The sequence below is a fragment of the Venustampulla echinocandica genome, assembly GCF_003357145.1.
Source record: "Venustampulla echinocandica strain BP 5553 chromosome Unknown scaffold_0, whole genome shotgun sequence".
In the NCBI taxonomy this organism is placed as follows: Eukaryota; Fungi; Ascomycota; class Leotiomycetes; order Helotiales; family Pleuroascaceae; genus Venustampulla; species Venustampulla echinocandica.
Window position 1 is genome coordinate 7,657,660 of NW_022474205.1, and position 14,416 is coordinate 7,672,075.

The following is a 14,416-nucleotide window of genomic DNA, read 5'->3' on the forward strand; positions in this document are numbered from 1 at the left end:
GTTAACAAGTAGAATAAGTTAGAAGATCGGGTTGAGGCTAAGAAGACTGGTTGATGCCAAAGTCGCGATGTATCATTTGTTGAAGTTTGTCGTTGCCCTCCTTCATTACGGCGGCAGAATCTGAAAGCGGTCTGGTAAACTAGCCTGATTTGGAATAGCTCGATCGTGGAGTTATCCCCGACGAGCTTCAAGCATCGTCGTCACCTCTTGAACCCGAGCTTCTCCTATCATAAACACAGTCTCCCACCGCAATTATGAGGCTCTCGACAAGCCTGCTGGTTCCAGCTTTGATCAGCGCAGCTTCCGCGGCTTCGGATGCCAGCGTCTACATATTCCAAGGCGACGAATCGCCGAATGCCTCGAATCGTCCAGCCCTCTCCCCAGAACAGGCGCGACTAGTCTTCGCCCAACGCTTAGGTACATCGCAATACCATGGTTTAAAAGGTGCTAGTGAGGACACATTATCATACATCAACAAATTTGGTGGGAGACACAGCTCCTTATTCCAAGACTTAGAGCAAAGTCAGGCAGCAGAATTGGTCTTGATTGTGGAGGGAGTGTGTTCAGAGGCTACAAAGCTTCTCCTAAATACTTGGGCCCCGTTAGAACCGGCATTTACCATCTCAGAGCCGCCATCATTGAAGTCGAACAAGAAGTTTATCGCGGATTTGAATCAACAATCGGGGCAGAGCCGAGACTGCCTGCTGGAGGATGCTATCAATCCTTATCAAGAAGCGTGTTGGAATGGGAAGTCGAAGGTTATACATTTCGATTTGGGTGCAACTAAGGTATTGAACATTGAAACGTGTAAAGAGCATACGCTAACAGCATCTGGTAGGACCAGTCCAAACTCGAAGATTTGATATCTGCCCAGAAAGGGTTGATTCGATGGGCTAAGAACCAGGAAATGAACACAGTGGTAGTTCTCATGCCCGAGGCATCTCGATTGTCGGAAACGAGTTCGAAACCATACGGGTCATATGAAAATGCTCCACAAATTTCTCTTGGTCGGAGACAAGGAAGTGAGGAGGTCATGAGTGAATCACCCAAAAGCTCTGCGCCCCCGTCCCCCCCCGTGGATTCTCAGCTAGTTAAGACCTCTAACTCAACCGCGGGACCTGTCACCGGTGTCATCCCATCATGTCACTCTTCCCTGGATGCCTGTATTTCAGCGACGAAGAACTGCTCTGGTCATGGCGAATGTTTCAAGAAGTATGGCACAATTAGTGACGGTGGTGTAGCAAAGGGTGCATGCTTCAGCTGTGGATGTGTGCCACAAAATGAGACATTTTGGTTCGGGGGCTCTAAGGATACAAAGGCCAACAAGAAAGGTCACAGGACTGTATATTACGGAGGGGGCGCATGCCAGAAGAAGGATATCAGCGGACCTTTCTGGCTCATCGCCGTCTTCACTATTGTCATGGTTGGCTTGGTGAGTTCGGCTATTGGTATGCTGTTCAGTATCGGCGAGGAGAAACTACCTGGTGTAATTGGTGCTGGAGTCTCTAGCAAGGCGAGGTAGAGATGGCCTTTGTGTAAGATTTGGAAAGCAGGAGACAATTCCCAGCGGGTTTGTTGCCCATCGATGGTAAGCGGCGTTTGAAGTTTGACTTGGCTTAAGCTTAGGGAAAGTGTTTAGAAGCTGCGGCAATGTTGGTGCGACATCGAGATTCGGAATTTCTCGTACAATATAGAGATCTCTGAATAATAGCATTTATTGTATTGAACCTTAGCCTCGCGACTCAGTTCCATATGATGCACAAACAATATAGATAATACCCCCAAAAGGACAAGTGACTCACATCAGCTTCTCTAGTCCTCGACGGAGAACAACATAGCCTCTATGAAAAAGCTCTTGATACACAAGCATCACATCATACTCCTTTCCTTAATTCAGTCAAGTTAATCTCGCCATCTTGTTGCCCGCCCGGCGAATCTTGAATTAGGGACTGGTGCAGATGATGACTTAGGTTGGGCAAGGAAGTGTATTTGAACCGATTTTCCAAGGAGACAAAGTAAAACAACCTCTTCTGAAGTTTAAGCATGGTTTCGAAGATAATGGGACCTGAGCTGTTGGTGATTTAGCCGCTGCATGTGAGCTCCACGCTGTCAATCGCAAACCTCATCCAACCACGTATGCGGTGGCGCGATGCACATCACTGAATGGTTCAACGTGGAAGACATGGCGTCCAGCGGAAAAGTCAACTCGCTTCCGACTTTGGGATATTGATAGTATGGGCCTTTGTCTCAACTTCTCGGGTTGCTTTTATACTGATCGGCAACCTAAGTATAGCGAATGGCCCTGTTTCACAGACCCTTTGAGGGATAAATTGTTTTTGGGTACAGGTGATGACAGTAACGTACCATACCTAGGTAGGTATCTATCGTTTTCCAGGGCTGGTACAGCATCTGGTACAGCATCTGGCTCCATCCATGCAGCTAAAACCGATGAAAATAGCATCGGTTAAAGATATCTGTCAGTGCTGAGCGCAATTTTCTCTCTATTTGATACCTGCGCACTGGTGCCGTTTGTTCCGATATTCGAATCCTCTTCCTGAGCGTAAGCGCTCCGTTACCTTGTAAGTCTCGGAAATGATCGGCTGTGTGATATTGAAGGGGAGGAAAAACAAAGATACCGAAACATCGGGTCGATGGAGACATCGTATTTGCTTGTTGTGTCTTGCTTTTCGTCTGTATTACATTTTGGTATAACGAGAAGTGAGTAAAAGCGGAAAATGAGGACGCAATTTTCGATGCATAAGACAATTCAAGACATCCCCGCTTTGTTCCTTCGGCACTAGTAGCAACTGCAGGGAAACATTCTATAAGCGAAAATACAAATAAAGATTACCTACTCCGTAGGCGTGGTAGGAAGCAGGTACAGTAATTGTACTGTGCGCTCTAATATGTAGCGCTTCGGAAGGGTTGGCGGGTACTTGTTACAGGACGTTCGATAAATATACGAAGGCAGCAAGGATACTTCCACCGCATCCCCATAGGATTCCCAAGTCAAACCCGAGGCCCTGAACGTGACTATGTAATTAATGTGCCGAGTGTGGTACGAACCGGCGAAATGTTAGATGCACGATGCTGCGTAACGAGAAGACGAGATGATGATTCTATTCCCCCCGCTCCAACGCCTCTCGTGTCGAGTCGGATTTAGTAGCACGTTGAAGCCGAGCCAACCTTCTCCGGCGGTGAGAACTATTTTTAATACCGAGGGTTGCGTAATGCTGCTCAACGGAAATCCAAAGCGAGTTTCTATTCTATGGCAGAACCGCCTGTTCGATAAGATATTTTCGCCTTTGACGCCTAGTAGGAGTAGCGCAGGGTGCAAGGAGATTTCTATGTGATTATGGCTGTTGGACGAGAATATTTAATTCTTCGTCTGTATCTTGCGTGATGAACGCGGGCTGGAGCGTAGGTGGTTCGACATAACTCGTATGCCATTCACGATGTCAGAAAGTGGGGGCCTAAAAGCACCATCACAGTTAGTCGGTTCGTCCAAGCTCCCCAGGCTGCTGGTGCGACACAGCTGTGCTGTTCTCGCACGGAAGACATGCTAGTTTCCCATTCCAAAACACAGCTTGGATCCGGAGGATCGTAGGGGATCGAGAGGGAGCGTGGTAGATGACGCACGGAGTGGTCGTGCAGTTGTGGCTTCACCCGCATCGACGATATCTGAAGAAAGCTCCCGTCAGCCTCCCTGGAGCGATCATGGCGGGTAGGGAAGGGGTCGCGTTACGCCGCTTCCGAGGGGACGGGCCCCCCTGGAATCCGATCGAGGGTCCCCTGCTCGCCTGAACAGACTGATTCAACCGGGCTGAACATGACGGACTGCAATATCAAGTCCTGCTGTTAGTTGGTTACTCCGTACGCGGTGCGTACTTCGTGCATGGCCATAACTGGAATAGACGACAAGACAAATGGGCGGTGGCTGCTTGGCACGGGATGGGATATATCATATATTCGACTGACGCAGCAAGTTTGTTGCTGGAGCAGCTGGACTCCGGTAGACTCAGCATCTCCATCTGCTACATATTGTACTGTATAGAGTACTCCGTCTCTGTGCCCGAGTGGTTCGGCCTAGACTCAGACTCAGACCTAGAACTAGACCTAGACCTAGGCCTGCGAGTTGAGCTGTCAGTGCGGTCACTATTTGAGTACTTACTCGTACCACTAGACGGTTCGGCCCATGGGTTGGAAAGCCCAAAATAGCGGGCGGGCCTGGAAGCTTGCCGAGCGGACGATCCCCGGGCCGCAGATCGTGGACCATTGTTCCTTCGTTGTTAAGACTAGCGATGCAAGACCCGCTGGCGAGGGAGAGAGACATTCAAAAGCGTGTTTTGCATCCGGAGCGCACTCGTAAGGACCCAGGAGTGCTGGAGAGGGAGGTACATGACTACCTCTACCTCTACCGTAGGCTGTATATGGTACAACCCGGACGACCTCACCAGCATGCCAGCATCCCAACGTGGCGGCCATACCTGCCTGCGCCACGAGCCCAGGACGACCCAGTGGGTGCTGTTGTTTCGGCCTCCACTCACTTCGTATTCATGATCTTCCTCCCCCCTCTCCCACTTCTCCACCGTCCACGCCATGGCCGAGACGGTCTGTCTGCCTGTTGGTCGCCACCACATCAGGGCAGCCGAAGGCCTTTCCATCCTCCATGCCCCATCCGCTTGCATGTTTGAATTTTATGCGACGAGCGGAGGGTGTAGAGCTCCGGCCATCTGACCGTGTCACGGCTCCAGCAGCTTCCTGGCGAAGGGAAAGCGGCTTGGAGTTGGAGTTGGCGCTGGCGCTGGCGATGGCGATGGAGTCTTGGAGTTGGAGTCTTACTCCGTACTTCATACCTTAGTCGAATGACCGGGCCCAAACAGGATCTGATATGTATTTCGGGAGCGCCCTTGGTACCACGTACCGCGTGGTGGTATCGCCTCAAGCCGCGGGAATATGTATGTGATACATGTCCATGTCCATGTCCATGTCCATGTACAGCACAGTACATACAGTAAGTAGCGCCTCCCCTGAGCTCCGTTGAGAGATGTGACATGCATATCCACAGTTCTGAGTTCCTGTGAACCGAGGGATTCCTGGGATGGATGGATCATGGCGCTGGGCGCTGGCTGCTGCTGGCTGAGCCGGGTAAAAAGAGCTCCCTCGCTTTTCTCGCGACACCAGGCCAATAAATGGCCGTGGGGCGGCGCTTCGGGTGGACCACGGGCTGACCCTGGGGGGGCCAGTGACCACCGCGAATGTGACACACCACCAAGGTCACCAAGGCGAGAAGACACACAACACACACACCACTACGAGTACTGTAACTCCAGGCTTTCCAGGCCTGCCGCGACGGGCTACATGCTTCTACAGGCTTCAGCAGGCGTCAACAGGCTCCAGCACTACCGCGACCACTGCTGTTGCTACCACCACCGCGCACTTGCTGAGATCGCGGCGGCTTACCACCAAACCTCCACTGACTAATGCTAACCTCCCCTAACTACGCCCACTGCCAGCACTGCTAAAGCACCCACCTCCACCTACCTGAAGTACCATCTTCTGCAGACGACAACTCCCACACTACCTACCTACCTTACCTTACCTTACCTACCTTATTACCGACATACATCTACTCCCTCCTTCCCCCCCCCCAACTGTCCGCCCCTCGTTCTCTACTGTTTCTATCACCACTCGCTATTCATCTTGCTGTAGTTCCTTTCTTACTTATTCCCTCTCCTTTCTCCGTTCTGTTTCCGTGTGCCAGCTAGTTCAGTTGTCGATTGCTCTCGCTCCCCCCCCCCCAACATAGAAAACGACGTCCCTATAATCACAACCACAACCACAATAACACGCTTGGAGCGCCCGCCCTCACCTTACTCTTCGCTCACCTCCTCCGGCCCGCCGTTTGCTATTCACCACATCTTGACCGCATCTTTGCCTGTCTGGCGGCGGCCGGAACGGTCACTTATTTAATGCCCAAGCCACTACTTCCACCACCTGAATGCCAGGCATATCTTGCTCGGCCACAGTAAACCCAGACGGCAGCCACACATACAAATACAAGTGCAAGTTACCAGAGCTCTCCAGCTGTATCCCGCGGCGGCAAATCCTAGCTAGCCATGGCATCCACCGAACCTGGCCGCACCCCACCGCTCGCAAGACGGAGCACCTTCCAGCGGATGCTCGATCTGGAGAGGCGGAACAAGGTAAGCCAAAACCAATGCCGGTGCCGAGGCGTATACTCCCTTGTTCAATGGGTCTTGAGTGTTCTATTTGGCTGAGTTCGCCCTCTGTATCGTATAGGTGAATCTCATGAAAGGCTCGCCGAACCCCGATACCATTTCACACACCCGCCGCACAAGCATAACGCAGCACAGAGCTGCGAACCCCCAGCCAGACCGCCGCCCTGCGTTATCACAACCAAATGACCCCCGGGCGAAGGTCCATACCCCGAAGCTCTCCGTCTCGATTCCACAACCGGATAGTCCCAAAGCCGTACCCACCAAGAAATATGTTATCAGGAGCGGCACTGTGGTTTCTCAAGAGAAGGCGGACGGTGGCTCTGAATCGGACCGGTCGTCAATTTGTCGCTCCCCGGGCTGGGATGATATCACCGGAAACAAGAGGAAGAAGGAGAAGCAAGCCGCAAAGGAGAAGCGGAAGGCGGAGAAGGGGAAGCTGGAGACCAAAACTGACACCAAGCACGCCCAGAGGATGAAGAATCGCTTGAGCAAACCTCCGCCAACCAATAATCGACTCACCAAGCTGGCAATAGCCATGGATCGATCCTCATCTTCCCCTGCACTGCAGATGGTATCGGGTCCGTTGGAATCAAAGCAGGATAACAAGGCGCCGGGCGGCAATCGTTCAAGACGGGGAAGTATTGATGTTGCTTTGAAGAGTCTGATCAATGCCACACAAGGTATTCCCAGTCTCTGGAAAAATTCTCCCCCTACCACGACACATGTGACGCCAACGCAAGAAAGCCCGTCCTCTGGCAATGGCAACGGATTTATAGGTGGCCTAAAGCTCAGACTCTCGGAACAAGCCGCTGCCCAAGATAAGGCCAAGGAACCCTTTACGATGAGAAATGGTGAGCCGCGGAGCTTTCTAGATGGCGAGAGGGACAGCGCCTCGGGTGCGTCGAGGGAACCGAGTATGGGAAGCAGCTCCAGGGCCCCATCGTTGAGGCACAAAGCACCTCTTACATCTATATATCATGAATCGGCACGAACCGCGCAAGATCCGATTGGCTTGTATGACCAAGCAGGAAGGCTGGCCCAAGTGACTGGAGGCTCAAACCAGGCATCAGACAGTTCTCCAGTTGTGGACCGGAATGTCAATCTGGATCAAAATCCACGTGGTTGTATTTCCGGACAAGCCCCTGTCCAAGCACAACCCAATCAAGCCCCGCGGTCTTATAATCGAGACTCATCCAAGGCAGGGAAGTTCATTAGCCCATGGACCCCGCATCCGAATACAATTGATCTTATAAACACCGATGGAAGAAGGTCGCCATCTCGAAATTCCTTTGGCGAAAGCTCTCATAGAAATAGGGAGCCGTCCCAGGCACCGACGAACAATGGTGATGTTGATAACCACGCACAAAAACAACACCGGCAGAGTCCGGATTTGGTGGACGACGATCCAGCTGCTGAAGCGCTTGACTCTACCATGAGGAGATCGCCCTCATTTCATTCGGTTAAAAGCCGCGTGAGTGCTGAAGCACCTGCTATCGTCTCGGAAGCACCAGCGGTCGATTTCAATATCAGTACGGATCGACCTTTTGAGACCCAGAGGCCTTTCTCTTTCTTCAGTGAGTATACGCCCCCACGGCTGGACCTCAACAGCGATTCTTCGACAGCAGCCCAGGGGACTAGCTCCTCACAACAAATTGGTCGTCGGGGCTTCAAAGGTCTCAATGCTAGAGCTAAATCTCCATTCCGAAGGCAATCTACAGCTATCCAGCTTCCTGAAAAGAATCTCAATTCTAGTTCCATGGATACTTCTGTACCGCCACAGACACGACGCTCGTCCGCGACTGGGGCAATGGACGGCATCGTGGCACTAGCCAGCAAGGCCCAAGGAGTCCTAGGAGGGGTTATCCAGTCGCTCACCAATGATTCGTCACAAGAACCACCGACTTCGGATCCTACACCCACGACTTGTCCTCCTTCAGGGCGTGGGCTACAGCATCCAGGAGGACTCCGTGGAGATATTGGGACATCTTCCTCCGGTCATAGAGACGGTGCTGTGTCTCATGTGCGGAGTGCAACAGACTCGAGCGAAGAGTACTCAACTCTAGACGAGTTTTCAAATGCCACAACTCCAATGGCTTCACGGCCACAATCACAGAAGGAATATTCCCCAGGAATGAAAGAAGTGAAACCACATACCATAAGCATACATGGTGACGCTGGAAGCTCCACCCGCTCTTTACATAAAATGAGAAGGAAGGCCGGGGCAGGCACAATACCCTATGATGAAGCAGTAAACCGCAGCCGAGATAGCTGGAGCAGATCAGCAATGCCAATTGACTTTGCCAGCGAGGAAGACCACCACGCAACATCAACAGGCAGCCTGCCCATTCCTAACTCATCCGAAAAACGCGCAGCTACTTTTACGTCAGGAAATTCACAAGAGCCATCAAAGGAGCACACCAACGAATTGCAGCGCCAATCGAGCATCTCCCGGTCTGCTTCAACGCCGGAGCTGCAAGACCTTAGCTTCCTCCCCACTCTTAGACACCAAGCTCTCACAAAGCCTCCGGATAAGAAAGGGAATGGAACTGCCTTGAAGAAAGGAAAGCAACTAGCTTCCTCCGACCACCGGGAAAATAAGCAGATTTTCAGGCCACCACCGATACCGCTGCCGGGGACTAAATCAGAAGGCAATTCCCCGAACTCGCCAACGGGCGGTCAGTACCTTCGAGACGCACGCCTCAATATCCCACGTCCTCTACCTAGTTCGCCCAATCGAAATCGTTTTCCCAGCTCACCTTCTGCACAACTGACCTCAACTCGGCCCCAACAGGCTCCTGAGCCGATTGCCAAGATGTTCGTGATCTGTTGCTCATGCAAATATTTTCACGATATGCCGAGCAAAATCTACCAATGCATGGCACAACCGGATAATGTGGTTGAGGATAAGGCATTAGGCGTTAGTGGCGTCATCAGCACAAGCGTCAAGTGTCCTTGGTGTGCGCATGGGATGAGTACAGCGTGCTGCGCGGGATATGCTGCGGTGGTTTACCTGAGCGAGAAGGTACATTAGTAGTCGGTGCTGGAATGCTAGTAATCCAATAGATCCTGCGGATTTCGGCTGCCCAGTTTGAGGTTGGGGATTATAAAATAGATACTGATTGCATCCTAGGGGTGTTATACGAGACTGGACAGGAATGATCACGAGGTACGAGAGCATGCATGGAATGGTAATTGACCCGCGGCGTTTTCGAAGACTCGAAAAGCATTATGGCATGGATTTGGTTTTCTATAGAGCGTTTTGAATGTGCTTTGCATTTTGCGTTGGATCATTTCATGGCGGGTTATGGCATCGACTGGCCTCTTGACTCATACTCTAGTGACTTTTGTCTCTGAGGGTGTATTATATAGTTATATATTAATATATGTACGTGTATTGACTACTTCTTGATATTTACGCTATTTAACTATTTCCTGGTGGCTTTCCGACACCCCTGTCCGCTCTCAAATCTCTTTTCTCCAAGCTTCTATATTTGCGCTTTATCTTTGCAACAGCAGTAGGGATGATTTGAATTTCTGTGATGGACCCGACCCTTTCCAGACTCAGATGCACAGGACAGGAGCATAAGGAGCATTTATACTCGGGCCGTATCTGGCTTACTTGAATTTGATATCACACTAGCTCTAGACCCCTCCTTCGTCCCCGGAAACTTTGAAGAAAAGCCAGCTGTTTGCGATCAGATTAGTGGGAAACGATATGAACGGTGGCTGTGTACTATAATGGAGACTGCGGCAACTAACCTCTTAACAGAGGCTATAGCGGACTATTTAGTAGTTGCTTATATGCAAAATGCAAACACCAACGAGAGGGCAAAAGGTACAAAACCAAGAGTATATTATATCATACTGCATTTGCGTCGGCCGCTGGGGAGTATGCATGATTTCATGAGATATGCCTGAATCACTCTAAAGGAGCTTGGGACATGGTCGTTTCCGAAATTTACCACTTTTGCATAGATGTGCACTGTTCTTTCATCTGGGTTTTGATAATATTGTTTCTATTGACATAGAGAGGGTAGCTGTCTTTATTGTTTTACTTGTCATTCTTTAGAATATGCCTCTCGCTGCGTACCAGATATCAAAAGTTGATGGCTAACTAGTCACCATCGGAACCGCCCTCACCAGGTCCCCCCTAATCGGCGCTATACAGATCGTCCTCGACCTGATCGCCCTCACCGTACGGTTCTCTAGGGTTGCCCACCAACTCTTCAACTATCTCCCCGCCAGGAGGCTCAACCCAAACTGTCTCCGTTTCCTCCACCTCCCACACTGTAAATGCACACATAGCCTCGTTATACGCCATTACCCGTAACCGCAGAGACCTCATATTAGCCGGTGTAGTCAGAGAAATCCCACCAAACCGCCACCTCTGCCTCTGGATCGGAATACCAGACTTTCTAGCTACTGCAACAATCACATCATCGATTGTAGTGTCGTCAGTTATGTTTGGTATGTCCATCGTCCGGTGCTCATGCCTCGCATTGGTGAGATAAATCCGAGCATACGTAGCGGGCTCCTGGATGGCTGGGATGCCCATCAGTCTGTCCGCTAGCTTCGCCTCAGTTATCCAGACTGTAATGGCTTCGCCGTCTTTCGTGATGTGCTTGCTCAATAGGATATTCTCTAGCTCCTCATCGACTGGCTTAACCTCTATGTTGCCATAAAACCAAATTTGCTGCCAAACTGGAACATTGGTATGTCCAAATAGCATCATCTTTAATCGCGTAATGTTCGTGTCGACCTGTATGCCTCTAAACTCCACGGTACTATGTTGGCGTGTCACACTCGAGATGTTAAATCGAATAGAAACACCACTTTGTAACGAGCCATCTGGTAGGCCATAAGTAAAGTCAGGGGTAGAACGGAGGTTGATATATATCGGTTGCTTATCGAGAGTAAAACCGTAGGATGCTAGTGTACGGCGATCGTCATTGAGATGGATGCGGCTAGGAGGAATAGATGTGACCTGTAGGTGCATGTTATCGTAAGAGATCCAAGGGGCATTGTGCTGGATGGTTTTGGCCCGTATGCGGAACTTAAGGCCTCGGACGAATGAGTATTCCGTATGGTGGTCAGGGACTTGGATATCAAAGCGTGAGATAATGCGTTCTTTGTTGACTGGGCCGTCAATATAGGCAATTTTAAGGAGGAGGAGAGTCACGGGCGGGGGGGATCTATCGCGTTCTTCATCCATTTGCCGTTCCATTTCAGATATAGGTTGCCTAATAGACGGAGGCGGACGTGGCGAAACTGATGGTGAATTAGGGCTTGGTATATTTGTCGTCGCTGGTTCAGGTGGGATAAACCATTTCCATAGTTCGCCCTTTGAGCCCGCTGCACTATCAGCGAGCTTCCATGCCTTACATATCCGCCCCTTAAGCTCAAGAACGTCTGGCCGATGTTTAGGCTTCTCATATAAGCACTCGTATACCAAGTCCTTGAAAGTTTGACTGTATCTGGGTACAGTTTGTAGATACTTACCATGAGTCAAGCCTTTGGCAGGTCGTTTTGAGATTTGCCAGCTTGGGAAGAAGGGCTTTAGCTGCACGGGGCCCTCGTATTCTGATGTGCGGTCTTTCAAGGTTGCGAGGTCCCACATGATCAGGCCAATTGCCCAGACGTTGGTATGCGGTCCATAGTTACCAGCTACGCCAGAAGTCTCCCAATCCAAATATTCCCAACGTTTTGTTGACTGTTCTGGCGGATGGTAACCAGCTGTCCCAGGTCGTCGCAGGCCGTATTTCCATCTGGGAGTCTGTTTATCTTTTGGGGGTACTGCTTCCGAACACCCAAAGTCTGATACCTTAGCCACAGGAGTCCAGGAGTGGTTCATATCCCTATCCCCCAACATAATATTTGCTGGTTTTAAATCGAGGTGGTAGACTTCTTGCCATTTAGCCTCTGAGGCTTCGGGGGACCTTAGGGGAGATCTTGCTGGCAATAGCGAAAAACGTGCGTTTCCTGTAGCCGAGTCAACCACAGCTTCTGAACCGTTAGACATAACCGTAATGCCATCTACTAAACAATCGAATATACGCCATAATGTGACTTCTTCAAACGGCATTGCCAACAGCTGTCGTCTGTCGATAAGGTCCCACAAAGAGCCAAGCGGGAAATACTCCATTATCAGCCGTCGAAATCTCCCGTTGAATTCAGGGTCCAAACCATCGCTAGGAACAGCTGCTTTGGGTTCCAAAAGAAGACGAACAATATGCGTGGGCATATACCGGCACATACGCCAATGGATTTTACCCTCATGGGTAAGAGCCCTTGAATATGCCCCGCCAAGACTCTGCTTCACGGCGACGTTCCGAGGCAATTGTCTCGCCTCGGGAGGGCCATTATATTCCCACAGTCCGACGCAACCTTCTCCTCTACTTGACAGTCAGAGATATGCTTTAAAATATTATTAGATTATATTCCATACCCTTGGCCTAATATCTTAACCCCTCTCCAAAAGGGGATATATTCTGGATTGATCGCGAGTTCGTCTATCTTCAGGTTCAAAAAGTCTTTATGCATTTGATTTAGGGATTCCTGAGGTCTAAGTTTGGGCATCACCGGTTGGAGCTCGCCATCGAGGGATTCTTCTTCTCCGACACCACGGGAGGTTATAAACGTGTCTCGCCTCTCATGTAAGTACCATGACGGTATCTCTGCAACGTCCTCAAAATCGGGATCATCTCGGTGTGTTTTCCAGGAATTATATTCCTCAACATTTTCCCTCGCCCCCGGACCGCCTATCCTTCTACTTCGTTGCAACATGATTGGTAGATTAGCTGGGCAAGCTCGGTACAATTTTGAGATACCAAAATGAACTTTTGGTAGGTATAACCAAAAAGTGGACGTGACGATGAAAAACTCTTTTGAAATAAGGCTCCAAGGAACATTGGCTCTTTGTCCGAAAATACCTTCTCTGGCACCGCAGCTACGGCTGACACAAAGAAAATAGCTGTGCTATGGAACCGCAAACGGCCTCGAGAGAGTTCTCGGGCCAGAACAGCGGTTGGAGAAACCCTCGATTGGATGTCTGCTCAAAGTGACCCGCGCGCAGAGCGGCCTGCTCGCTGGAGAGGCTGTGCTGCGACGAGGTTCAATATCGCTGGATATTGGCATTGCCTCAAGCAATGAGAGCAGCATGAAGGCCCTTGGCCTTTGCGATGGCGTCTATGGGCCCTCGTAGATGCCATGATTGATATATGGGAAAGATAGAAACATGTTGTCGATGCAGCTGGGACCCAATCCGGACCCAGAGTCTCCGTTCTCGACTGTTCCGCTGGCCAGTCCATATTGACAATATGGCATTTCATGTACCCTCGTGAGAAGCTCCCTGTGCCGGCCGACCGCAAGATACAAGGACTGCTGTCCATATATTCGCGCGAGAGAGAGCTTGGCATTGATCTCACGTGGGCACTGGTTTCTCTTGTGCCATGGAGTTTGTTCACGACTTCACGTAGTGAAGCTGGTGGATCTGGTGGACCTGGCGAGGATGGATGGGGAAAGACGATCGGGAGGCTGGAAGCTATGGCCGCCATCGACTTTAGCCGCGAGAACTTCTCCCAGCAACAAACAGCCTAATAAGCCAATACCAACCAGGGCTCTGATGCACGACACCGATTGGGTTCTTATTGATCGAAAGGCTCTGGAAAAGATCCATCGGACTCAATTTATCCATGGCACAGTGGGCACCGCAGCCACGGCAGGCTCCACGCCTCACTGAAATGACGGCAACATCGGTGTCGCAGGGCGAGGAATGAGGCGTGAAGAGCGCCAGAGCTGCCTCAACCCGGGAGATGTGGACTTTGGAAAGGAACCAAGAAAAGCCCCGCCACCGGACGGAGTATTGGTGGGGAGCAGTCACGAGCTACGCCGGCCGTTATCTAAGATCACTTGGAGTGTTTTCCGACCATATAATACTGAGCCTCCTCCCCCCAATCGGTTTCCTATGGCCTAGCAGAAGTACAAGATACTTTACATGAAATCTCTTCGAGTCTTCACCCGGTAGCTCCCCTTCCTTCCCCTCATGTTTGGCATGTTGTTGGCGATCTCAAAGCAGGTGGCAAATGCTGATATCTTTTAATCTCTAAACAGTCCCTCAACGTCGCCATTGCCCCGCCTTTTTTCTTTAACAACCCCACCAAGGATCTCAATCTCGA

The 14,416-nt window shown here is 50.6% G+C and overlaps 3 protein-coding genes across 3 annotated transcripts; 2 read left to right on the forward strand and 1 right to left on the reverse strand.

The window, feature by feature from the left end:
- Positions 1 to 254: 254 nt before the first annotated feature.
- Positions 255 to 1,522, forward strand: BP5553_02413 (uncharacterized protein; the record flags this gene model as incomplete). The annotated part of the gene is made up of 2 exons (XM_032011036.1): positions 255 to 788; positions 839 to 1,522. The coding sequence occupies 2 exons, from the start codon at positions 255 to 257 to the stop codon at positions 1,520 to 1,522; spliced, it is 1,218 nt and encodes a 405-aa protein (XP_031875090.1).
- A 4,597-nt stretch (positions 1,523 to 6,119) lies between these two features.
- BP5553_02414 (uncharacterized protein) lies at positions 6,120 to 9,273 on the forward strand (the record flags this gene model as incomplete). Its single annotated transcript, XM_032011037.1, has 2 exons — positions 6,120 to 6,206; positions 6,304 to 9,273. The coding sequence occupies 2 exons, from the start codon at positions 6,120 to 6,122 to the stop codon at positions 9,271 to 9,273; spliced, it is 3,057 nt and encodes a 1,018-aa protein (XP_031875091.1).
- Positions 9,274 to 10,392: 1,119 nt separating this feature from the next.
- On the reverse strand, positions 10,393 to 13,025 carry BP5553_02415 (uncharacterized protein; the record flags this gene model as incomplete). The annotated part of the gene is made up of 2 exons (XM_032011038.1): positions 10,393 to 12,634; positions 12,688 to 13,025. 2 exons carry the CDS (start codon positions 13,023 to 13,025, stop codon positions 10,393 to 10,395), a joined length of 2,580 nt encoding a protein of 859 aa, XP_031875092.1.
- Between the last annotated feature and the right edge of the window lie 1,391 nt (positions 13,026 to 14,416).